The sequence below is a fragment of the Pseudonaja textilis genome, chromosome 3 (assembly GCF_049901715.1).
Source record: "Pseudonaja textilis isolate UNSWEBS1 chromosome 3, rPseTex1.2, whole genome shotgun sequence".
NCBI lineage: Eukaryota > Metazoa > Chordata > Lepidosauria > Squamata > Elapidae > Pseudonaja > Pseudonaja textilis.
The window spans coordinates 101,610,328-101,637,861 of NC_141992.1; the positions used below are offsets into that span (position 1 = coordinate 101,610,328).

General features: G+C 37.9%; 1 protein-coding gene across 1 annotated transcript; it reads left to right on the plus strand.

Moving 5' to 3' along the window:
- The first annotated feature begins 1,931 nt into the window (after nucleotides 1-1,931).
- LOC113438129 (regulator of G protein signaling 5-like) lies at nucleotides 1,932-25,852 on the plus strand. Its single transcript, XM_026703371.2, has 5 exons — nucleotides 1,932-2,044; nucleotides 7,344-7,445; nucleotides 13,789-13,850; nucleotides 19,788-19,954; nucleotides 20,759-25,852. The coding sequence occupies exons 1-5, from the start codon at nucleotides 2,001-2,003 to the stop codon at nucleotides 20,918-20,920; spliced, it is 537 nt and encodes a 178-aa protein (XP_026559156.1). The 5' UTR covers nucleotides 1,932-2,000; the 3' UTR covers nucleotides 20,921-25,852.
- The last annotated feature ends 1,682 nt before the right edge of the window (nucleotides 25,853-27,534 follow it).

The following is a 27,534-nucleotide window of genomic DNA, read 5'->3' on the forward strand; positions in this document are numbered from 1 at the left end:
AAAAGATCTTCAAATATATAATTATCACTCTGATTATCTTTTTAAGTATATTTTGCCTCTTTGAAAGTAAAAAATAACCAAGTTGTTTGCTTAGTTATCCTTCAGTAGATTCATGACTCTTTAAAAGTGAATCTCCTTCACCCTCCCTACATGTTTTACAGCAGAAATAAAGAATATATATACATTTTTAATTTGTGATTTAGCAGTATTTTGCAATATATCTAAATTAGGTAAAGTTTGCCAAATAGAATGGTGAAAAGTTTCTTAGCTGTAAATGATAACTCCACAAAACCCATAGGAAGCACATTTTTTGTTCTGCAAATCTTTCTATAGAGGATGCCTGAGTCTCCAGTGCAAAGAAAAATTCCCACTTATTTCTAACAAATAAATTATAGAAATAAATAAAAAAAGCTATTTGATTTTATAAAGCTCTGAAGATTACAGCAGGAGAACATTCAATCTGTTGCTCATTTTCTTCAGTGAAAGTGAGAATAGGATTTATTTATTTTTTTAACTCAGGGTGGAATTACTGCCATACAGAATAATTTGAATGTGTTCCATGTTACAAAGAGACTTAGAACAGATACAAGGAAGGGGATTTGTTGTCCATTCTAAAGGAAGAGAGTGTAAACATATCTAATAAATGAACCTAATGGTTGGTTCATTCCTGTAAGCATGATTCTTCATTACTCAGATGCTAAAAAGAACTCCCGGCACAGATTGTTCATCAAACCTCTCTTCAATCAGTGAAACAGAAGTATTCCATTTCAGGAGCAAAAGATCAGACTGCTCATAAAATACGTCTTTCAGAACTGTGGTAAACAAGTTCATTTCCAAACAATTGCTGTTGATGTCAGTGGAAATGTGTCCTGAGGCCTTACTGCCAGTCCTGGGCATGTTTACTTAGAAATAAAGTTTCATATTTCTCAGCGTGTCTTAATTCAAAGTATACATTTACAATTGCAAAAGGATTTGAAGTGGGAAGTTTGTGTCTCGCCTAAGTCCATTTACCCTGATAAAATCCATGGCTAATAAAATGTGGAAGTGCCCAGTTCAAATCCCATCTTAGCTATTAAATATCACAGTGATTTTAAGTCCTTGATCTTCCATATGCTACATGGAAATAAATAACGATTAACTTTTAAATCATTACAACCACTTAGGGAGGCTTCAGTTGTCAATCATATCAAAATGGCTATATTTCTACACAGATGTAATTCTGCTAACCCCCTTTGACCTGATACCATCAATAAAATAAGATGCCCATAAGATTTGGTTTAAAAGTCAAGATGGTGGGAATGACTGCAGTCAAAGCTCCATTTTTATAATGTGTGTAAAAGACATCTCATTTTTTTTACTATATTCTGCAGGCACTTCTGAAGCTATTTGTTACTTATCTGCAGCAATGTCCTTTTGCAGTACTTTTCATTTGCACTTTTTCTAGTCCTAAAACCTGATATTTACTTTATTAGGCACCTAATATGGATAGCTATATATGAAAATGACTTGAGTTTGTTTCTTCTCCCCCCCAAGCAGATAGCACATTGCCCTGAGCTAGTTATACTAGCACCACAATTTCACAGTTAAGAGATGTGCATTTATAATATCCATGACTATGATCACAATTAGCCCCTTGGGGCAAATTCCATTTATTCCATTAATTTTGTTCCACAAATACAAGAAAACAATCTTGACAGGATGAAAGGGGGGGCAAGCCCGCTTTAAGTGATTTTGAGTGAGCGGTAATGAATTTGTGGAACACTAAATGAGGGAAGGGAAAAGTCCCATCTCTCTGCCTGGTGACTGATCTGTGACTTTCTCATCTCTGCTCCTCTGCTCAGAAACACTAGACTGAATGTGATTGGCCAAAGGGGCTGGCTGGGATTCAAGGCAGCCGCTTTATATCTTCCTGAAAAAAGGCAGGCTGTGTTACAGACAGCAAGTTCTTCTGCTCCCACACCATCTGGTTGTCTTCAAGGACACAATAACCATACGGCAAGATGTGCAAAGGATTAGCAGCCTTACCCCACACATGTCTGGAGAGGTGAGAGAACGAGTTTATGCCTATCAAAGAGGAAAATGATTTGGGTGATGGAGAGAGCAGAGGCACTGCAGCAATCTGGCAGAATAAAGGCTTAGCCCATCCCTGCAGAAGATATGCCTGCTTAAAAGAAATGTTGGGAAGTTTTGTTCTCATTTGGTTTTGGAGGAATTAAGCAAGTGAACTGACCAAGCTGATGGCCTTTATTTCTCATTAGGCTTGAAATCAGAAAGGTAAATTACATTTGGACACATAGCCCTAAAAAAAGATTAGGTATGTTAAGACACAGTTAAAGAATGAGGAGACAACTTCGCTCAAAATATTGTTAAATCTACTGTGGGTGGTGGAACGATGTGTTGCAGAGCATGGTTTAGTAATATGAATTTCTCATCCAAACTAATTAAAAGGCTTTTTTTCTTCAGTGAAAATGTAAAAACGCTTTCAAAAAGAAAATTGTGAACAAGGGAAAGATTGATTCTCAGTTAAAGATATGATGCACTTTAAAACTCTTTATCTGACGCGCAGAGACACTATTTCACAAGAATATGACAGATAGTCTTACATGAACAATTCTAGTCATATTTTGTTCGGCTTTTTCTCATTCTTTTAATGACTTTCTTCCCAGCTTCATGTTAAAATCCAAGATGTAAGCAGAAGGCTACCGAGATAAATGTTTTATGACAATTAAATCATCATCATTCTACCATTGTTCAAAAAGTTTTTCAGGGATCCTAAGACACTGATTTATGTTTCCATCCATTATTGAATACAATGAAAAAAACAAGATCATTTTTTGAGCTTTCATTCACTCGCTCACCGACCCACTCATTTAACTCATTCATTTAAACAGTCTATAACCCTCATACCCATTATAAAGAAGGATAAAATTATATTTAAATTTAAAATGCAGGTAAGGACATTGTCTTCAAGTGCTGCTAGTTATTTTCTAACTATTATAAATAGCAGAATTCTATCATGGTATTGGGATTAATCTATTTATTTGTGGAAATATTCTAGCAAATCACAATCAGTTTATAATTTGAAATAATATATAATCCACATCCAATGTTAATGAGTTTACTAATTTTCAGTTTCATAACTTGTTTTGCATTAATGCACTAAAAGAACTAAAACTAAAAGAAAAGAAAAGCAGGTTTAAGTGCAATCTCTTTGTATTTCTAGTGATTAGATAAGAAAGGAAAAGAAATTGGTAGCTTAGACCCTGATAAATAAACACTGTGATAAAATTATGGAATAAAATCAAAAAGAACAGGATCTTAAGAATAAAACATATATGATGAAGAGTCCACCCTACTCAAAAACTTTTTACCAGCACTTTTAATTAGCCTGAAAGGAACCAAAAACTGGTATAAATACTTGACAGTAGCCTGTTACTTATCCCAATGACCCAGCATAAGTCAGGAATAAAGGAAGCACTTGAATAACTTTGTTTTAAGGCTGTTAGAATCAGAATGTTTCAGAGAAAGAAATAGAACATGCAATGTTCATATCCATTAATGCATATGTGGTATTGTCCTTTACTTCTTAACTTGGATCTGCATTATTTGATTCTTGACTTTGGTGATCACCCATGGGTAGGTTTCTTAAAACCAATTTCAGGACGGTAATAAGGAATACGATTAATGCTTCATTATTAACATTACCTGAACTTCTTTTTTCAAAATGAACATTGGTACCATTGGGATAGGAAATCTAATACTCCCATCCATATGCTTTTGACACGGGACAACTATATTAAAATGTTAAACTTTTAACATTAAATGTTAAAGTGCTATTGCTTTTAAATCCAAAATGAGAAATAAATCTATATGGAGACTAGTTCTCACATTGCCAGAGTTTATAGTGAAGTGTACAATGATTTCAGCAATGCATTTGATGACGTCCTCCCCTTACAGAATAACCCTAACCTGCTAGATGCTTCAGTGTTTAAGCAGCCTACTCAACAGTTATACATTAAAGGATCTGTATCAATCTGGAGAGCCCCCCACCCCAAGTGGAAGCACTTAGGAAGAAGAGAGGGAGAGGGAGAGACCGAGGGAGAGAGAGAGGGAGGCAGAGAGAGAGGGAGAGAGAGAGAACTTTTCAATTTCTTTGCCGAGGGCACAAAGCTAAGAGGGATAACAAAATTCTACAGAAGTCAGAATAAGGATTAAAAAGGCTAATTATTGGGCACAGAATTATTGGCCCCCCCACTCCTAGCCTCCTCCAGTCTGTTCCATGCATCCCCATCCTCTCAATATTTGCCTTTTCAGGTTATCATTTCAGTATGTCTAATGACAGCCCTGATCTGTATGTATATGAGTTTATGTTCTTTTATCCATAAGGAATAAATGGGAAATTAGCACCTAAAAAGGTAATTGCCTTATTTTAACCCTCTTTAATATATAAAATTAGATTTTTTAAAAATTGTATTATCATTAGAACCTCCAACTGGGGTGAGACCCAGTATTACCAAAATATCCAACCAAAATGGGCACAAAATTGTTTTTTTAAAAATCTGTGAATATCTAACGCATGTAAACTTAATTATTTTCAGTATGCGTATGTGCAAGACATAAGGTATAATTACTATTGAATACACTCTGTGCTGTTTTAAGGAGAGTGTCCTTACTCACAGAGAACCTTCGGTCAACAAGGAGCATAGGGATTTAGCCACCCTTTGGCCTATGAAGAAGGCTCTTAGATTTCTTGGAACAACTGATTAGGAAAATGGCCTTAGTATGCGCTGACATCCTCCAAAGAGATAGATGAGTAAAGCTTTCATTTCAAGATCTGAAGAACAGTCAAAAGGATAACATCTCAAAAACTCTGAGATTTCCTGCCTATGGAAATAGAAATTAAAGCAACTTAATTGACTGATAATTAATGACATCAAGAGACTTTCAAAGACTCCATTAGCCATTGCATCCTTTGATGATTTATCTTTGAAATGCCTGAGGAAGAAAAAAACATGTTGCCTGTATGATTGATTGATTCACTTATGTTATTGGATGGACTATTCTTTACATTTAAAGCCACTGTGTATTTTACAACTAAGCTTTAAAATTGAAAGCATTATGAAATATGAAGGGTAAACTAACGATTCAGAATTTCTTTGCAAGAGTTCTAACAACTAAATTAGCATGAAAATAATTTTTTTTAGGTGTGAGAACAAATTTCCCTGAGACTGCATACTGAGTACCAAAGCTTTGGGTTCAGCTGCTGCTAACTTGCCAGAAGATTATAAGGAGCTTCCTTGTTCAGAGGTGCTGTGCCTCCTTTCAGCAGCACAGCTGACATTTTTGTCAGCCCTTGGATGCAAAATAATGAAAGGGTGTGAATGAGGATGACACTTGAGATGAAATAAAGAGCTCAACCAAGGCACTTTACGGGAATAATTTTTGTGCTTGCTTTTAATTTAAACATCTGCTGTTTAAAGGGAGGGCTCTTAATTTGGTTCATGGCATACAAGAGCAGGACAGATCCCTGGCAGACTTGGGGTTTATAAGGACTATTTATAAGACAATTTTATAACAGATACCTGGCAAGATTAGTATTGTGCAATCCTTCTACCTTATTCATACTATATTATGAGTTTCAGATTCTAGATATCTGGTACAAGTTACAATGGCATAGAAGCATAGAGTTAGTAGACTTTAGAGATCTCCTAGCCAGGCATCATCAGGTGTAAGCTGTTGCCATTACACAAATGACATGAATTATCTTGCACCCATGTACAATGATTTACGCTTCCTTAAATACCTACAGTACTTTTGCCTTCTCCGCCATCACATTTTCCATAAGTTTTTTTTTCCAGAGATGATCCATCGTAGAGAAAAAGAATCCAGAGAATACATAGATGTAATTGTTTCTCTGGAAGTACTGTAAAGCTGGGTTCCATTAAAGCCAGCACTGAATTCAGGCTGTAATATAACCTTAATTTTTTTCTACTTAATATTAATATAAGGTTGTGATTCCAAGTGGCAATCCAAATCTTACAACTTAGCATTTTGTATGAAGTCAAAGAATTATGGCCTAGTCTACAAACTATGATTAAGCAAATCATAACTTTATGTATTCTATGAACATTGTACAAACAGATAAATATATTTAATTTCATGTGTCACCAATCAAGCTTTGTCCTGATAATCAATAGGCTTCATTAACACTAACTGAATCATTAGTTGATACAATAGGTAGAGCTGATGGTTGTGAAGAAAATAACAAGAGGAAGGAGTATTTTGTGTGTTCAGTGCTTTGAGTTACTTTTAAGTAAAAAAAAAGGCATGTGAACACCAAAAACCAGTAGGAGGGAGTGGTAGAGAGAGATAGCCTCAAACTCTCCTTGGGTTGTTTTGGCCTAAATAATATCTTTTGCAAGTTATTAATCATATTTTGCAAACATGGAAGAGCTATAGTTGAAGATTAATCCTCTTTTCTTGTTGCTACAGTAGAAAAGCAAAATCTTAACAGATCGCCCACCATAAGAGACTCCTATAAGATTGCTGTTTCTTTATATTTCCTGGCCTGTCCATTGCTCCAAGCTTCATAGGGCAATTGAAAATGGAAAACAAGGATGGGATGGCTAAGCCTTCCTCAGTTCTGTCTCTTGCCCTGCAAGCCCTGCTCAGGCAGTCCTGGACTTTGGTAGTTTGATTTGTTGTGGTCTAGGGGATATCAAGTTGATACAGAGACAGTCAAGTAATTGGTTTTATTGTGTTGGTTGCTTGAGAGTGGGTGGGTAACAGGTTTATACTATGGGTTGTTGTGCTGTGGCTGTTGTAAGCCTCTCAGAGTAACCATGTGGAGTTGGGCAACCATATAAATTTGTTTATTAAGCAAATAAATACTAAAACCAGCATACAGTTATAATAGAAAATACCAACTGCCATCCCCTTAAAAAATATAAGAGCCTCTGTGGTGGAGAATTATTGCACAATGTATTCTAACTCTTCTGCCATTCATTCCAAAAGAGTGAGAGATAAGTAGGAAAAATATTATTTTAATAATTAATGACTTCAGCTGAAATTAAGTGAAATAGGATGACAGTAACTCTACTGACTGGGAGTGACAGGAGGCTGTGGTCAAACCATCTAGAGACACCAGGTTATCTGAAGTTTAATCAGGATATCTTAATTGAACATCCTGTGCTATTTTCGGTATGTAGAAAGAATGTAACGTATTTGGATCTCATAGCTTTCCAGTAGAATGCCCTGATGTTCAAATGGAGCATCTTTTTCAATCTTGCATTTAGTGGAAACTACTGTATGCTTATGTATCCTTTCATAATTTTTCTCTCCAGAGCCAAAGAAATCAAGACAAAATTGGGCACGCTCCTCCAGAAGCCAGACTCAGCTATTGACCTGATTATCCCTTACCCAGAGAAGCCGGCAAAGGTTCAGAAGTAGGTATATAATTATCATTAGTCTATTTACCAGTCTATTGTGGTTCTGGATTATGAAGACCAGCTAATCACCTTTCACTACAGTACATTCAGAGTTATAACTTGGTGGAAGGATCAACATTTTACTACCATCACAAAATACATATGATAAGGCAAAGGTGGCTTAGATTCTTCAAACTTACAGTATGAGACCTGGGATTAAGGAAGTAAGATATTCTTACAGTGGATATTTATTCACAACATTCTCAGATGATGCTCACAGGAAATGGGTGCAAATGCCCCACTTGTTGTTGGCTTCGCTCATCACAGCAGTCTGACATAAATGTAACATGTGGAACTTTTCCTGACATGCAGCTAGATGGGAAAAGTGTTGCCATGTCCAATTCTATAAGACTACTGTTTAAATGCAAAGCATAGATAGTCCTCGACTTACAGCAATTCATTCAGTGACTGTTCAAAGTTACGATGACACTGAAAAAGGTGACATATGGCTATTTTTCACACAACTGTTGCAATATCTCTATGGTCATATGATCAAAATTTGGGCACTTGACAACCGACTCATATTTATGACAGTTGTAGTATCCTGAGGTTGTGATTACCTTTTTCAACCTTGCGACAAGCGAAGTCAGTGGGGAGCCGGATTTGCTTCACAACGGTGTTACTAACTTCACAACTGTGGCGATTCACTTAACCATTGTGGCAAGGCAGGTTGTAAAATGGGGCACAACTCACTTAACAGCTGATTCATTTAGCAACAGAAATTTTGGGCTCAGTTGTGGCCGTAAGTGGAAGACTACCTGGAATTGTTATAGTCCACTGATTCTTACAACATTTACCATGCCTTAGAAAAGGAAATCACATGTTGGGCTTCCACTGGTGGCTAAATTATACAAAACTCAACAGAGATTTTAAACAAGCATTTGATAATGAATTTATTTCCATGATACGTGGGACAAGATACATTTTTCCTTTTGGAAAAGGCGAAATCAGATCAGCCTGAAAAATATTTCTGTGCTTGTCTCATAATTCTAGTATGTTTGAAACTAATGGTATCAAGAAGATTGGCTTTACTAATGAAAAAACTTGTGATTCCTTATGATCCAAATCCATTCATTTCATTAGTAGTTGGAATACAATCACAGTTACTTTGTAGGGAGTGCAGAAAAGATAAAGGGAAGAAAGGAGAAAGGCATACAAAAAGGCAAAATTGCTTTGTAAGTTAATTATAGAAAATACTAAGGTTTTTTTTTTCCTGAGGGTTTCCTTGTCAGATGTTGAAAGCTTTAAAATCTTCCATCCCTGCTGTGTGTTAATTAATGTGTTACTTTTAAGGTGCCGTTAAGACCCTCAGATTGTCTTTTTTATATATTTATTTTCTTTGCTACAACAAACTGACACAATTAGTCCCTTTAGAAGGTTTTATATCATTATTGTTCGACCAGATTGGAAGCAGGCAAATTTAGGAAGAGGCATATGGATGAAAACGGTGTTAAATGGTAGTGATACATTGATATGAGACCATTAGAAAAAGTGGCTCCATTTGTGTTTATCTGTGGACTTCAAGAAACTTGCTGTTGCTGCTGCTGCTGCCAAAGGCTAATTGCCAACATTAATCACTGTCATTTTAATCTGTGAGAAAGCAGTCTCCCATTTGTACCAAAGACAAAGTAGTTCCAGGAACTGGAACAAAATGAACACCAGTAGCATTGATGCTATTAGGGGAAAAAGTGGCCTTAATGCACAAGGGGGAACCTCTCATGGCTGATTGTCACTGAATCTGTTTCCAATTAGGCTGTAAAAAAAGAAAAGAACTCAGCAGTCAGGCTGATCTAAAGATTGTATGATGACTGACACAGTTGATAGTAGCTTAATTTTAACCTCTACTGCAGACAAATTAGGTAGATCGTGAACTCTTTTCAGAGCCATTTGGAACAAATTAGGCTGTTGGTTTATGGGCTGTTTTGAACATCATAATTTCCTTGTCATGGCAATGGAAACAGGTGTGGTGAGGCAGGCTCTCCATGGGTCTTCAGGAAGGAAAGCGTTTGGTTTCTCATTGGGGAGGAAAAAGAAGACCAGGACTGCTCTAGTAATGAGAACAAAATAGTAGGTATCCTATCCCAACCCCAGCTGGATTCTGCAGTACATCAATCTGAGAAATAAGCCTTTTTTGCCTAATTATTTTTTAAAATAGAAATGTTTCATAATTTAGTCTGGTCTGATTTTGCTCAGAGTGAAAAGATACAGAGTGAGGTTTCTTCCCCTGATCATTTTCTGCCCCTTCTTTGGCCTGAAGAGCCCTTTGCCTCAAACTATTAAGCAGATCTTATCCACGTGAATAGAAACTTTTACTTGATGAAAGCTGATTCTCATGAACTTAAATGTCATGCCTCAGACCACTTCCTGCACTTACACAGAACTGAGGGAGGCCTACGAGTTCTGGATTAAGGCCAGGAAAAATGATCTTGTCTGTTGACAAGATAAAACCCCCCAGCTTAATCCAGTACAATGGAAATGATTTCTTTAGAGTAGTTCATCCCTGTATAAACTGGTTGATTAAACAGGGAAGAGGTTAAACAAACAATTACGTTGATTTAAAAAAGGATATGTTGCTGGTAAGAAAAACATTAATTAATCACTTAGTATCATGAGGTGAGGAGATTTGCTTGAGTATGGGCACTTTTTAAAGTTGCCCAACTAGAGGTTGATGGGAGAGAAGTCCCGTGCCATTATTGACCAGCCCTTTAGGGTCTTTCTAACACAGGTCTAACACTGTTTTGGGAAAAACACTAAATCTGGGTCAAAAACCATGGTCTGACTAACAGTTCACAATGTGCAGTGAAGTGCTATACGCTGAAACCTATAGGCATTTCCTGGGGGTTCTTCCCTCATTTATTCTGCACTCCTATGCCAATTATACCCTACTTGTCAGTCAAGTATAAGGTGAAGTAGGAAAGAGAAAATTGCTGCAAGAGGGTGACAATATTAGCAGCACCTAGATGCAGAGCATGGATTGGAATAGGCAAAAATGGTGCTGCTCCTGTAAAGTAAGAAACAAAACAGTAGAAAGTAACATCACCTCAAAATCCTTGTGAGAAGAAGCAACACAAATGTGGAATGCATTGATCTGAGATAAACAATAAAATAAGTAAACAAATGTGAACAGGTCTATAGTTCTTTCAAAGACTTGTTAAACCAGGGTATAAAAAAGAAGCATGTGTAATGCCTCACTACTCTTACCAAATGCCAGTTAGGTGTAATTATATGAGCAGATACTATTGTGGGAGCCAGGTGTGAGATCTCTCTGGCAACCTAAGCCATGGAGGGCAAAGCCTAGCAATGTGAGGGGAAGAGCATGGCAGCTGCAATCTAATGAGGCAGAGAAGAGCTGGGCAGATGGAAGTTTGCGACTTCATGATCACCAACATAGTCACCGAGGCATTGCACATGGCTCTCATGGCAAAACGTGTGTCAGGAGAAGAGGCAAAGCACTACTTTGAAACTGGAAGAGCTACATATGAATTTAATCTGCTCCATAACGTTAGGGCAAGCCAAGCCACTGACTGAAGGAGATGTTATAACATTATGCTCTCTAAAAACGGTTAGTGGGACATCTATGTCCTGTAGATAGGAGACATGAGAATGAGCCCATTCATTAAGTGATACGAAAACAATGTTCCAAACCATTCACTAACTTCTGATGTCATAGCATATGCCACTTTTCCCATTCTATCCTTTATCCTCTTTTTAACAGAATAGATCATGGGTTGCCATCAGGTGATGTATCGTGACATTTTTTTCCCCTTTGCAGAGCGGGAGTGGGGGTGGCTTGTGCGTAATGCATCCAGTCCGTGGGCTGCCAGTTTGACACCCCTGGAATAGATGATTTTAAATAGCAACCTTCTATTCGTTATCATGCAGAAAAATCCTACCCCTGTACACATCCCCATTCTACTTTTTATATGCATCCCTTATGAAAAGTGCTTAATAAAAGTACTGTGATGGCATTTACAGTGAGAGAAATGACAGCTTCAAACTTCTGTTTCCTGATTCTAGAATGTCCCAGATCTACACGCAATTCTATGTCTTTTGGACCATAGTAGTCAATGTCTTACTAGTTATCTCTTTTTTCTTCTAGGCTTATTGGTGTCTCTATGGACTTCTATAGTAGTTGCTATTTTGTCTTTAATTTAATGCTTTAATTTCTAATCCTTACAGCCTGAGTAAAATCGGATAATTAGTATCCATTTTGTCATGGGAGTCCATAGTATACTCACTTGAGACAAAAGGAATCATTTTCTTGAGCAGCGTGGGAACTGTTGATAAATCTGTGGGAGAGACAAAACCAGATACCAAAGTCACAGCCAAAGCAGGGAAAAATTCAAACTTCAGTTTTTGAAAAATGAAATGAAGGAATGAATACTCAGGGGAGAGAATACTCTCTGTGTGGAGAACAATTATCCTCCATTCAGCCCCATTCTGCTTTATATAGGACAACACAGAGTTGAAAATAAAAAAGATGAAAGGGTTGACAAAAGCTGAAATGTTAAAGGGAGAATATGACGAATGATACTTTAAATGTATACGAAATCTTTCAGTATCAGAGAATAACCGAAAATAGTGCTATCACTCTAGCCCTCTATAAACTGCTTTCTCTCTTGGCCCATAAGACGTCCCATAAGGGTCCCCTGTTTGAGCACTAGAAGACTTTCAAGTTCCTTCCAACTTTGTTATTCTGTCTGATTTCCTTGTATCTTTTCTTCAAGTTCCACTACCTCAAAGAGATAGTCAGATTTTGCAGACTAATTTTTGGCCTTACCAATTTTCTCGTCCATACCAATTCTCCGGCTGTTTTTCTGTTCATTAATAAATCAATAGACATGTCTGATCATATTGATCAGCAGAGGAAAGTACATTTTGCTGAAATGGCCATAGGACCATGAACCTTCTGCCTGAGGCAATCTATATGTTCCTAGTTTTGTCTAGTCCTAATCCAAAGTCTATCATCTAACTGCTTTTTACAACTGGAAAGATATATGAGACTTACATTCATTATTAGATGGATTTAGCAAGTCATTGGCATCCGTTCCGTGTAAACCAGAGTGGTATTCAGCAGGTTCTGACCCAGTTCTGGAGAACCAGTAGCAGAAATTTTGAGTGGTTCGGAGAACTGGCAAATATCACCTCTGCCAGGCCCAACCAAGTCACGCCCACAAAACCGGTAGTAAAAAAAATTGAATCCCACCACTGATGTAAACTGCATATATGTTTAGTCTTTCCAAATAAGGCTTTTCCTCATCATCAAGTTAAGGTGTTGTTCATCAGTCCTTGAGCCATCAGAAAACTACATGACCATAAAATTTGGTACCTTCATCCATCCCTCGTCATCATGTCACCAAATAGAGTAGTCCTTATTTACAGAATACAGTGCACTTAAATAGTAGAGATTAGAGAAGTCCCTGGCTAATTCCCATAATTCTTTCTAATTGATGGAGAATCCTAATTCTCCATCAAACTCAACCAGCAAGTGGGAAAACAAGAACCTTAATAGGGTTATACAGAAGATAAAGTAAACCTTGATAGATAGCTGGACCGAAGGTTTAGAGTTGACTCTGTCAAAACTCATTCTACTTTAGCAACCATTTTTCAAAGACTTGATGGAAACCTGATTATTCACTAATATTAGCTGATAATTGGGCTCCTTTTGGTCATGGTTTAATGTCCTTCCATAAAACAAAAGGGGGTTGCAGTGTGAAATAACAAATGTCTTATTCACTCACTCCTACTTCATCCCATGACTCTTCTTTCACTGCCATTGCTATTCAGGTCTCTGAATTGAGTATTGACTCAGAGACTTGGTGTCTACAGAGGGTGGACATGGCTTGAAAAAAAAGGATTTTTATACCACCGAAAGTTTTGAAGTTCACGGCGTAGGTACTGGAGGGAAAGGAGTATCTCTGCACAAGCTTAATATGACCTCTAGGAATGTAGTATGCAAAATAATTTGTATAGCAAAATCATCTTATCATCAAAGGAAGAATACTATTTTAAAAGCAGAACACCTAAGGACAACTTTAAGGCTGTAAAGACATTATAACTGTATAGCATAGGAAGGAGGTTGCTGGGTCATATTTTTACCACAGTTAGTTTGAAATAAGAGAAAGAAAAGAAAAGTTACAGAACTGGTGAAAGAGATTATAAAGTGGTTGTAAAATAACAAATAAGATAGAGCAATTGTTCAATAAAAGACTGTTCAGGCAGTACCAATCCTTTTCTGACCTGTTAATCTTGTTGAATATGCTTTTATATATTTTATATATTTTCATTTTAATATTTTCAGGCCTTCCCCAGAAGAAGCTTGGCAGTGGCGCAATTCCTTGGAAAAGCTCCTACAAAACCCTTGTAAGATTTTTGTAAACATCTCAACCTATTGTTTCTAAGAATAATAAGATATTTGTAGGCCATTAGAAACTAGAGTAAAGCATTGCTATGTCATTTATGGAGGAGTGCTAAGACTGCAACTGCAGTACAAATTTATTGTCATCTTTGTCACGTCATATATTTGCATGAGTCTTATATTCTGTATAAAATTATATCTCAGATCAGAAGCAGAAGGATCAGAGTACACCTGGGATGTGCAACATATCTAACCAACTCAGTTTCATTACCTGCATGTATACAATATGTTAACCTTTGTTGGTTTATTCTTTTTTGTGTCTTAACAATGTTTTGCTAATCTAGACTATTTGGTTTAATGTATTGTACAAATCCAGAAAAGCATGGTAAGTGTATCGTGTGAACCAAATTGTATATAAAAAAGGCTACAATAAAAAATGAAACCATTTATGTTTCAAGTAGCTACACATACATGAATTTGTCCCATGAGTATAAAGCAAATTCAGTTTCCATTGAAGGCTGTAGGGAGAATGTGGGTGAATGCAGGAACTGAGAAAGTCTGTCTCCCCAGATAAGAGACAGGCCAAGACAATGTTCTGACATTGACCACAAAATCACATTTCCTCCTCCTCCCACCCTCCATGTTCAAAATGCAAGAGGAATTCAGTTCAATTTTTCTTCAACCCTGAAGATATGTCCTCCCCTATACCTCAAGGCAGCTGACTAATGAAGGAGCCGGTCATGTGACATCACATTATTCTTTCTCTAATGCTTTTTTCTATGATATACAGTATAATTTATTAGTGTTTTATTAAAGAACAATTCCAAGAATTGTTGGAATGCATATATATATATATATATTTGTTTTCTGAGGTTCTCGCGGGTATTTGTATGTGGATCTTTGGTTATTCAGGTTTTCTCCCGCGTAAGATTGGAAGTATCTAGGCGACGTTCCGATGAAGTCTCATTCATCATCTTCAGGCTTGTTTCTTTAGCTTTCTGCTTCTCAGAGTAGCACAAAGCTGAAGAAACAAGCCTGAAGATGATGAATGAGACTTCATCGAAACATCGCCTAGATACTTCCAATCTTACTCAGGAGAAAACCCGAATAACCAAAGATCCATATAAATATATATATATATGTTGTGCCTCCGAGTTTTGAACCAGGTCGGTCAGCAGATGTAGGCTCGAGTGAGGAGGAAGATCTGGCATTGAGATTCAGGCCTGCATTGCTGAGCGATGTTGAGAGGAATCTGGGGGAAGAGGAGGAGTTGAATTTGAGCGATGAGCCTAATTTATTAGAAGTTTCAGAGACGTCTTCCTCTTCTGGAACTCCCTCCCTGATTGCACCTCAGGTGTTAACTGTTAATCAGGAAAGTGTGTCAGAGGCTTCGAGCGGTGATGAAACTGCCGGATGCTGGCTGGATGCCAGAACTAGGAGAAGATTGAGATGTCAATCTCAATTGGAAAAGATACGTCCAGCAAAGGATTAATTAATGAGACTGACACGCCCTCTCTCAGAGGATATAAGGGAGCGTATGAGTTCGTAATTTTTGCTGGAAACAAAGTGGATTTTGCTTTGGAAAGAAGTGCGTCTGATTACAGCGTTGTGATTTATGAACTATACAGAATTGCCAGACAGATTCTAGGAGGATTGCCAAAGGATTGTGATAACAGAGCAATTGAATCTTCTGTCTCTGGTTTTGTTTGCATAAAGTATTTGAACTCTGTAACTTGAGATTCTCACCTGTGGATACAGGTGGGACAGAACATATATCTTAAGTTTTCGCGGGTACTTACATGAATGGTATTCAGCTTTGTTCAGGTATTTTCCCACATCATTATAGTTGTGCTTTTAAAGTTGTAGCAACGTTTCGGCAGAATCTCATCTGCCATCATCAGGCTTCTGTACTGTGTTCGTCTGTGAGTCAGACTTTTACAGTTGTTTCAGTTTTAAATTTGGGGCTAGCCTACTGCTGTGCCAGAATGTTTTTTTCTTCATCCTGATTGGTTGGGAGTCTTGGTCTGTGTTTATTGGTCTTGGAGTTTGCTGTGTTCTGCTTGATTGGTGTTTCTAATATCTTCGGTCTGTTTTGTGGCTTTTTTTGTGTGTCTTGATTGGTTGACAACATTGTGTTCCTGTATTGGAAGCTTTTAGTGCAGCTTGGCTCTGAGTAAATGGACGTCTTATCATTTGTTAGGAAGCTAGGTTTCATCTGGGTGCCTGGTTGGGGTGTGTTTGAGCTGGAGGTATCAGGGGGGATCTGTTTGTGCCCAGGTGTTTGCCTGGCTAGTGGTGTGGAGATTTTTTTGTTTGTGAGTGCAGGCTTCCAAATAATTGACAGTCTGGTGGAATCATCTCTTCTATTCATGCTTTCAGGTCTTTTTTCAGTCTCTATAGCTTCTCTGATGATTCTGTGGCTGGGGTTTTCTATAGTGGCTAGGGTTTTGGTGCCATTGAAGTTGATGCTATGACCTGTGGCTTTCATGTGTTGGACTAGTGAGGAAGTGTGTTCCAGCTTTTTTACTGCATTTTTGTGTTCATCCAGGCGGGTACTTATTCCTCTATTGGTCTGTCCAATGTATGTGGCCAGGCATGATGCACAGGGGACTTCATATATGCCTTGGTTTTCCAGGTCAATTTTATCTTTGGGGTTTCTAAGGATGGCTGCTATATATATATGGTATATACCCGAACAAAGCTGAATACCATACATGTAAGTACCCATGAAAACTTAAGAAAACACACACACACACACACACATATATGTGTGTGTGTGTGTGTGTTTTCTGAGGTTTTCGCGGGAATTTGTATGTGGATCTTTGGTTATTCGGGTTTTCTCCCACGTAAAATTGGAAGTATTTTGGGGGCGTTTCGACGAAATCTCATTCATCATCTTCAGGCAGTTAAAAGAAAAAACAGCTGCAAGCTCACATTGCTCCAAGAAGCACAAAGCCAAAGACACAAGCCTGAAGATGATGAATGAGATTTCGTCGAAACGTGGCCAAAATACTTCCAATTTTACGTGGGAGAAAACCCAAATAACCAAAGATCCATATATATTTATTCGTAGATTTTCATGGGTACAGGTATGCAGGTCTTGGAGTGTTCAGGTCTTTTCCTGTGTAAGATTGGGAGCATCTTGGCAATGTTTCGATGAGGTCCCACTCACCATCTTCAGGCTGGTGCTTTTGGCTTCGTGTTTCTGCAAGCAAAGTGTGATCGGAGCTGCCGTCTCCCTATACATACTGGTGGGGAGGTTGGCTGTGTTGTCATTTCTTGATTGGTTGATGGAGTTGATGTTTCCAGATTGGCTGGCTTTTTCTTAAGAACACATGTAGCTGAGGTATTGGCTGTGTGTCTATCAGCCTCCTGTGTTGTAATTACCTGGGTAATGGGCTGTGTGATGACTCAAACCCAAACCCACCCCATAGACAAAAGGCAACCACCATCCAGAAACCAGACCACGGCTGCATCACCAGCTGCCACATACCCCAACCCCCAAACCAAGCAAACTGACACACACCATGAACACATAGCCAGGCCTCAAACTCGGAGCCAAACCAAAACCTGGAACATCACATCACAGCCCAGGATATCACATCACAGAACTCCGGAGGTTACACCACAAAACCTCAGGATGTTACAACACAGCCAATGACCCAGGAGATTACAGCACAAGACCCAGAATGTCAAAACAATAGAACTCAGAAGGTCATCAGGTAAATCATGGCTAGGATTTTCCTTGATTTCCTGCTTGAGAAGAGGATTCGACTAGAAGACCTCCAAGGTCCCTTCCAACTCTGTTATTCTGAATTTGTATTTTTTTCCTCTTTGCTAAGTAACAGTTTTGTGATGTGGCTGCTTTGAAGATTACAGAGAAGAGAGGATATGAAGCCCTTTTGTAAGATAACATAATTCATAAGATAACTGACAGGGAGGAATTACAACCAGAATCAGAATAGAGCTGGAAGGGACCTTGGAGGTCTTCTAGTCCAACCCCTTGCTCAGGCAGGAGACCCTACACCATTTCAGACAAGCCTATTCTAAAAAACCTCCAGTGATGAAGCACCCATAACCTCCTCTTTGTGGCAGCCTCTCAAATACTGGAATATTGCAATCATGTCCCCCTAGTTTAGTGGTGGTGAACCTGTGGCATGCAGAGCCCTTTCTGTGGGCACATGTGCCATCATTTTAGCTCAGCTCCACCATGCATGCACGCATGCCTCCCGCCGGCTAGCTGGCCTTTGGGTCTCTGCCACACATGCACAGGGGTGGGGCACATGCACAGGTTGGGTGCATGCATGGGGAGCGGGGTGCATGCATGGGGGGAGTGCATGTGTGAGGGGTTTCAGGTGTGAGGGGTTCCAGGCCATACTAAGGCTTTATAAAGCAGTACTGATACTTCATGTGATTTTGATTCTATGCCTCTGTTTATTCAACCATGGATCGTATTAGCTTCTTTGAATACTGCCACACACTGCTGGATCATGTTTAAGTGATCATCCATTAGGACTCCAAGGTCCCTCTCACAGTTACTGTTTATGAGCTAGGTTTTGCCTAATGTGTACTTGTGCCTTTGGTTGTTCCTGCCCAGGTGTAAAACCTTGCTTTTCTCCACATTAAATTTCATTTCAATGTTTAAATTTAATGTTAATGATTGTAATTAAGTACACCGAAAGAAAGGACTATCCAACATCTTCCAAAGCATCGTTTTCATAATCTTCAAGCAATCTTTTGAATTGAATTGAATTTTATGTTAATTGTCCTGAAATAGTTCTTTGAATCTCCAGTTTAGAATCACGTTGCATTATAAATATCGATTACATATTCCCCACCCCCTTCTTTCTTCTTCTGCGCACTATCTACCTTTTTAATCACCTTACAACTATGCATTCAATATCTTTATAATTTTCATTTGGAGTTAATAAAGAGACAGTGCTATTGAGTTTCACTGTGTCTCTAATGCAAGGCATGCTTTTGGTGCTCCAAGCATACTAACTGCATCAGTGCTTGGGAACTGGAAATAGGGAAATAGTGGCAGCTCAGGAGCTTTTGCAAGCAAAAATTGTCCTTTTCTCCTCCAGTTGCCTCATCTTCTTTAGAAATGCATATTTGTGGGATTATGACTTGGCCTTCATTTTCTTGACTGTTATTGTTGGGGCAAGGCTGATTCCTTACTATATTCCTTGTCTCACAGCTACAGTTTTGCCAAGAATTGAAGAAAAATGACATGAAAGAAAGATGGTTGAAGTTATGGATGTTTGGATTCTTTCCTTCCCTATTCTTATAATCAGTTTGTCATCATTCCGAGTAATGAACTCAGGAAAGTCAGAGACTCGGACACTTTGTTCAGGTTCAAGAGATATTTTATTGAGTACATCATATCAGCACTTAGAAAGATGATGTTAGCTCTAAATTATTCCTGTGCTAAGGGATAGTTTAATGAATAAGACCCCCCCACCCCTCTTTGTCTCTCACATGGGCCAATCAGTCCGCATCAACTTCAACAGGTGTATGTTGATTTGGTTCTCACGCCAGCTGGTAGATGTTAGGGCTGCTGGCTGAGGCACCACATTCCTGAGTCCACCCTCATGTTCTCCCCTCTCCCCTTTGAACGGCAACCAAGAAACGAAGAAGAAGTAAGTATGGCTTCAGCTGAAGTTGTTTTGCAGGTTGACATAGTTAACATGATTTGCCAACCATATTTCTTCCAAAGTTTGTTTAACAAAACTTATGGGGCAAAGAGTCACATCAGTAGGGTGGAATGATACTGTTCCAGTACCACAAACAATCTTGTAAGTATTTGATCAAAGAAAAAGCTACCAAGGACTGTGGCACAATAAAGGATTAATTAGGAAACTACTGTATAATTTGACAAAAAATGTGCTATTCCACAATTGTAGTTGACATTTTTAAAAATCATTTTTCCCTCTGTGCAGATGGCCTTGCCAGCTTCCGGACTTTCCTCCAATCTGAATTCAGTGAAGAGAACATTGAATTCTGGATTGCATGTGAAGATTATAAGAAGACCAAACTGCCTACCAAAATGGCTGAAAAGGCCAAAAAGATCTATGAAGAGTTTATCCAAAGCGAGGCTCCTAAAGAGGTTAGCTGTTTGCCATTAGCTGAATGGAGATAAAATCCAACTAAACACATATCCCTTCCCTTATCAGAGAAGAAATTGCTGGTTTCTCTCAGCTCTACACTATACTGTACAAAGACTGTATTTGTGAATGTTACTAAACAGACATCAGAGACAAACATAAGGAAGTTGTGCAATGGAAGATTGGTCATTAAAAATTAGAAGATAGACAAATGCACTGAAAAGTGACCCAGTCCTCATACAAGGCACACCAACACATTCTACAAAGAGAGTCCATGTGCTGGAAGGCAAGAACTTCATTAGTGAGGTTATACATTGTCCTCTGAACTGAAACACAAAATGGCAGTAGAGTGCTATTTTTAAAGTGGCATCTCCTAATTTAAGATTAAAACACAATTGATAGATTATTATCACAAAGCACTGGTGCTGACATTATGCATTAGTGGAGGAAGGGTATTATTTTGCACCACTTTCGGGTGTATTATAATCCCTATAGTTTGATTTGATGACAGTTAGCTTCATATTTCTAACATTTCTAATAAAAAATCTATTTATGTGAATCAAATGTTTCTTTTTTTGACTTTTTGTTATAAATATCAAATGTATATTTATTTCAACTGTACTTTATTAAGGGATATTTGTTAGTTATTAGCTTCACATATGGAATTGCTATTAGCTTCATTTTTTTCCCATCAGGGAGGCATTTTGGCAAATACCTCATGTAAAGTATATTGTTGGCTATATTTATGTGAGATAATGTGTCCTATGTGATTCCTATAGCTATCTACTCTTTCTCCCTCTTGTCAGGTGAATATTGACCATTTTACCAAGTCAGTGACCATGAAGAACCTGGTGGAACCATCTGTAAGCACTTTTGACCTGGCCCAGAAGAGAATTTTCATGCTGATGGAGAAGGATTCCCTGCCCAGATTTGTGCGATCCAACTTATATGAAGAGTTAGTAAAGTAGCAATGTGGCGAGCTGTGCAAGGCATTGGTACACCAGCGCAGGGTCATTGCTTCCTCCAAATACTAGTTATCAATATGTGTTATTTATATGGATAGTTACTTTGCTTTGTATTTATTCCAGGCTTTGAAAACTCAAAGTCTGTGTTGTTAAACATAGCAACCATGCTGTATTGTTTTGGTCTTTATTTTATTTCCTTATCTTTCTTTTTATCTCTACTACTCAATGTGGCTGGCATGAAATTGGCTTAGATAATACCCTAACCAAGAGTATGACACCAACTATTTCTATGGAAAAGACCAAATTGTAAGACCTTCTGTCTGCCTTTGATGTCAAGTTTGTAGAGTTAAGGATCACTCAGATATTGAGATCTTCGGAATCTTACCACCTACCCTCAAAACAAGAATTCAGACCTGGGTAGCCTAAAAACATTGTTCAGTTGGCGAGTTAGTAATCAGATACACAATGTGCACATAGTTTCCAATCCATGTGACAAATGTATGTTATTGCTATGGATTAGCAATCACATGTTAACCAGTAACTTCACAGTATCATCGACAAAATAAAGGAGGATGCGACATGTATTAGTGAAGGAAAAATCAAGCCTCTATGTGTAGCTAGCAGACAATTGATATCCTACAATAATGAAACAGTTACAATATCCATTTTTAAATAAAAAGTCTCTTCATAGAAGCTGAAAAATGTAGATCTGGACAATTTGACACCCATCAAACTAAATGCATTCCACTAAAATTTGTCCATTGCTTGATTAAATCTTCTATTTTTGCAGATTTAATAAGTCAGTAAAATCACATTTTAAGCTTCCTGTGGAATATACACAGTTTAGGGGATTTCAGGTTGTGAAAGTTCTATCTACCATTATATACAGAATAGAGAATCATTCTTGGAATAGCAGCGATATATTCAGAATCCATTCTGCAGTGCTAAGGATGTAACATAAATTCAGATCCTGTGCGAAATGGCTGTTACTGAAATATTTAGGGAAGTAAGACTGAGAATAAATCAGCAGACCGGCCCAAACAGTATGGCTTGTTTAACAACACAGACTTTTTGCTACCTCTCTTATCTATTTCTTTTCTGTATTAAATATATAAGTGTTATATTTTTATAAAGGCCCTGCACAAATTACAGTGCCCATGCACAGCTTTAAATAACCTCCCTGAAATCTTCTTATGAAGATTAAAATATTTAAGCTGAACCTTAAGCAGAACCATTGTCTGTATAGCACACTTCCCAAAGTATTATTTTACCATACACTTTAACCACAAGATTTAAATATTCTTGTAATGTATGTACTAATAAGATCAAGGTATTTAGCCTGCAGTGACATGAATAGGAAAGGCATCCAGATAGAGTTGAAAAAATGCATTTTTTAAAAAAAAAATAGACCAACTGTATTAGTCTAAAAATCAGTTTACAGCCAAAACCTCTACTTTGAAAAATACGTCAACCATTCAATATAGGTGAGAGCAGGGATGGGATTCTACAGGTTCATACCTATTCGCTAGAACCGGTTGTTAACATTCTAAGCAGTTCAGAGAACCGGTTGTTAGAAGAAATTACTGGCCTAATCCTGTAAGAAAGGCAGGAAGGAAGCATTCTGGTGTTGCTTACAGAAATTGCCTCTCCGTTAACCCTTATTACATTCTTGGCAGGACTAGACTTCCTGTCTCAGGAACTTCTCTGGAGTTTTTTTCCCCTCCTTTGCTGGTACTTTGCTTGTGTGGAGTGACCATTCAAAGTTTCAATGGCATTAAAAAAAGTGATTTATGACCATTTTTCACACTTATGACTGTTGCAGCATCCCCACAGTCATGAGAGGCCAGGCGAGGAGATACATGCCTTGATGTGAGTGATGTTGAGTTGGCCACGCTCAGCCAGTCACATGACCACCAAGCCATGCCCACCAACTAAGCCATGCCCACAGAACCGGTTGCTAAAAAAATTGAATCCCACCCCTGAGTGAGAGAGTAACTAAATGTTTCAATGCTGCTTGCTCATTGCCATTGGCTGTGGTGGTTGTGCCTGATGACCATGGCGATTTCATGTCATGGCAGGATGTGCATAGAAGTCAGCTTCAAGTTGACAAGTTGTCTAACATCATCCAACCAGAGGCTGATATAAATTCCTGTCTAACGTAATATTTTTTTCTGAGTTTTTTTTCCTCAGAGACGCAAATGGTTGTAATATTTTATTTTTATCAAAAGAGGTGACAGGCCATAATTACTACCACGCCCCTCATATAATGTAGTGGAGCTCATGCAAAAGATGGTCAAACAGAATTGGGCCCAAATACTGTTTATGTAGTTTAGTTTTTCTCTGCATCCAGAGCAGCAAAAGAAAAAAAAATAGGGAGGAAGGGGATTCCCTTATTGGTTTTTTTTTTTTACTCTATCCTTCTACACCCTCAGCATCCTCTTCTTATTCCATTAGGCCTCAATTGCCTCATTCCTTCCCCATAACATTTCATTTTCCAATGGCTAAGTGCCAGCCTTTAACACTTAGGCAGCCAATCCAGCTACCAATAGTGACCCAGATCTTAATAGCGCTGGATCTTGCATCTCTCTTCTTAGAATGCTCTCAATTGAATGAGGATTTAATAATTTAACAAATGTAGATTTGGCCTGTTAAATAAGTTCAAAAAAGATGTGCCAGAACATTTCACAAGCCAGATCATCATTTCCAGTTCTCTTGAACTGCTCAACAAACAACATCTGTTCCCCTAAGCTAGAAAGATTAGCAAACTGTCTGGCCTTTTAAGAAAAGTCAAGTTGAAAGGAAATACCACAGAATAACTACTCTACAATGCTTTAATTATCTTCTTCTCTTGAAAAAAAAAAAGATTACAAAACGAGAGATTGAACCTTGTGAAATTGTGAGGTGATGATGTGATTATTTTCAGGGTCCATTTTGGAGAGCTCATCCATCCTACTAACAAGTCATTAGGATGGGGGTGGGGGGGGGAGATTTTTCGTAGGCTACTCTATCCTGAAGTCTGAAGGAGCTTGTCAGTAAGTTTAACCCAGCAGCCTCCTTACATGGCTCTATGATATCCCTGTTGACTCGAAATGAAATGAAGGTTCAACACGTTTGTTAGAACTGTGGTAAAAACAAAACTTATCAATGTTGCTTCCACACTAACAGGCTAAATATATTATGCACGGCTAAAGATTAGGGTTAAATCTCAGCAACATCATAAGAATTAAAAAGTTATGTATCATTTTTCCTAACTTCACTGCACAGAATATATTGAGCTAAATTCCCCCCGTGCATCTAAAAATGGAAATATTTAGGTATGTTTTGTCTCTTGAAGTGGGTATGGGGTCGGGATTCCAATTTATATCAGAACATGATAATTATACAAACTTCTCTAGTTCATTATTATATTATTCTCAGTGGCTGTGGTGTGTTCGGTCTCATTCTGAATAGAAAGCAATGTGATCATAATTGTACAAGATATGAATTAGTTGTGGCTATGAGAATTCTGTACAAAAGGTTTACCTTTAGGAGTTGTCCTGTTTTAATTCTATATATGTATATTTATAGACCACAGTTTTAAAGCAGACTTTTGATTGAAGGCAAGATGAGAAATATTGGCTGTAACAAATAATTTCAAAATAAAGTCTGTGTCTTTTCAATCCGAATAGAAAACAGTGATAATATCAGTAGAATGGGATCATGGACAATCAGGTCCAGGGTCTGTCAGTCATCTACTAGAAGATACAATGTACACAGGGTTGGCGCATCCGTCCAGGCTATGGAGACAATAGACCATTAAGTGTGAAGTAAAATAGAGAGCCCAATTTCATGGGGAAAAAAAATCAAATCTATCCTTAGGGTTTGAGAGTGGGGAACCAACTGCATGGTCTGCCTAGAGCAGTGGTTGCCAACCAGTGGGCCGGGGACCACTGGTGGTCTGTGAGAAAATTTTGGTGGTCTGCAAAGAAATGTCACCCCCAAAGCATCCCCCCAAAGCAATTAATCCAACACAAGGTTGTGCTGCCCACATGGCCTGCAGGAATACAAGGCTTGCCCTGCTTGCATTGCCCATCATTCTGGAGGCAGTGAAAGGAAAATATTCATCACATGGTATAAGAACTTTACTGTGAACAGGGAAAAATCAGGTAAATCACAATTGCAACTTTAACACACATTATTAATTACACATTATTCTTGCAAGGATTTTATTTAAAGTTCCATTCAAAATTGTGTCATTCTTTGGTTTGCCACAGCAAATACAAATGTGAAATATTTCCTGATCTTTGAGACATATTTTAACAATATCAATAGTTCCAAACTACTGTTTACTTTTTGGTAATAGAGATGTCCTGCCAGACATAACCTTCCAATCTTTCCCATAAAAGTAGAATTGTAAAACATGTTTGTATTCTATTTAATTTTGAAGGCCATGCATGTCAGACTGTGTGTGAGGGACGGGGGGTGGGTGGGGAGAAGAAGAGAGCATTGCAGATTTTTATTATAATTATTTTACCTCCTACTAGTGAGATGGTGGTCTTGTCATAACTGATATTTATCCTATTTTGATTATTAAATAACACACAGTTATATATTTATATTCATCTTACTTTTTATTATTGTTTGTAGGCTTATATGTAATAAATATTGGCAAAGATTTCTAAATTCTTCTCCTGCACAAACTGCATGAATGAATAGAATGTAAGCAAGCTGTATTCTTCTGACACTTCTATTCATTGCATTCAGGCTGAGCAGAAAACTTTTCCAGTAGATTTAACTATGTAATAACTTTTTTTTTCCTACATTTGTATGATAACTTTTGCTAGACTGTAGTAATTTGTGATTTGACAAGTGCAAGTCACAGATGGATGTCAGATTAAAAATATTTAACTAGCTTTTCATTCAGTCTTAAATAAAGCATATCTTACCATTTCATAAGGTGCTTGTTGTTTTGTGCAATACTGTTAGGCAATTGTCTTTAGGAAACGTAACAAAGGCATATGAATACAAAAACACGCCTCTGTTCTGTATACCAGAGCTTTGTCCCTCCACTCCTTACCCTCCTTCTTCCACAGCAGTCTATCATTCATCCTCTGTCAACCTCTGGATGGTTACTCTATATTCTATCATTTTATTTCGATCAGGGCAAAGAATCTGTAGAATTAAGAGGTAGGGCCAGATAGTTTGGTAAACAGAAACAGATTGAAAGCAAAGCTTGGAGGAAAGCAAATACAGGGCCTTTAATGCCACCTTGATAGATCCACAATCTCCTTAACTTCTCGTATGTCAAGACTGGTTAATAGAGAGTTCAAATTAGTTCACGCAGCACGTTGAAAGCAGTATGAAAGAAGTGTCTCTTCTATTATGAAACACACCCATAGAAGCTCAATGTGTCTCCAAGCTGCTAATGATAATGACACATATTTCAATTTTTGAAACTTGAAAAATAAAGCTTCTGCAAAACCAACTGGAGCAGTGATGGTGAACTTATAACGCACTTAGGTAACGTGCCTTGTTTTCCAACACCCAACAACAATTATTCTCAAAATAATGTTCTTAATGAAGTTTTTGGAAACTGCAGAGGTTGCATGAGAAGCCCTCAGTAGGTCACACCAGACACAAGAGCTTTTGTATGGCCTGTGGAGCCTCTGACAATCGGACATAAAACAGGGTGTGCTTTTAAGTGCTTTTCAGAGGTTGCAGAAGCCACAAAGAGCATTCTCTAAAACTGTTAAAAAACAAAGGCTTCATGCAACATAGAGCAGCCTTAGGTAGGCTGCAGAAGTCTCTCAATGGAGCGGGAAAGCACCACCTGAAGGTAAGTGATGCACAGCAAATCCTGGGCTGCAGGGACAATCATGCTGTTCTTTTATAGATAAAAATATAAATAAACTTTTTAAATTATGCTAAATATAAAGAGGAAGATGTGTTTTCTTCTTTGCGTTCTCTCTCTTGTATAAAGGAATTGTTTTTATCTTGGAACATTTCACATAAATCGTAAATTAAATGGTCTTTCTATCCCGCAAACTGAGGTCCAGCAAACTGAGGCACAAACCTAGAGCCATATTTGGCCATCAATTAGCATTTTATTTATTTATTTAATTTTATTTGTCAATTGCTTACAAGATAATAGGTATAAGTAAAAACATAGTTATGAATACATGGATACATATAAGAAAAATAAAAAAAATATAAAAGAAACAATAGGACAGGGACAGTAGGCACATTGGTGCGCTTATGCAGTAGTGCTGCAAAATGCTACTGTTCATGGTGGCCTAGATGGTGATCTGGCGAGGGGTGGGGGAGAAAAAGAATTGTTCCTCTTTTCTTCATGTGTGTGTGTGTGTGTGTGTGTGTGAGAGAGAGAGAGAGAGAGAGAGAGAGAAAGTGGGGGGGGGAGGGGGAGAGAGAAAGAGAGTGTAGAAGAGTCATTAGTGTAAAAGAGGACAGATTCTAAATCTGGAATACACTGGCCTAGGTTTAGCCATTCCTGATATTAGAAGCCAAATCTGTGTAGACAGTTGCAGTTAACTTTTTCCTGATTAAAGTTGTTTTATAAGCGATTGTTTTCATACTTATGCTCATACATGTATTAACTATGACCCCTCATGAAAGAACCG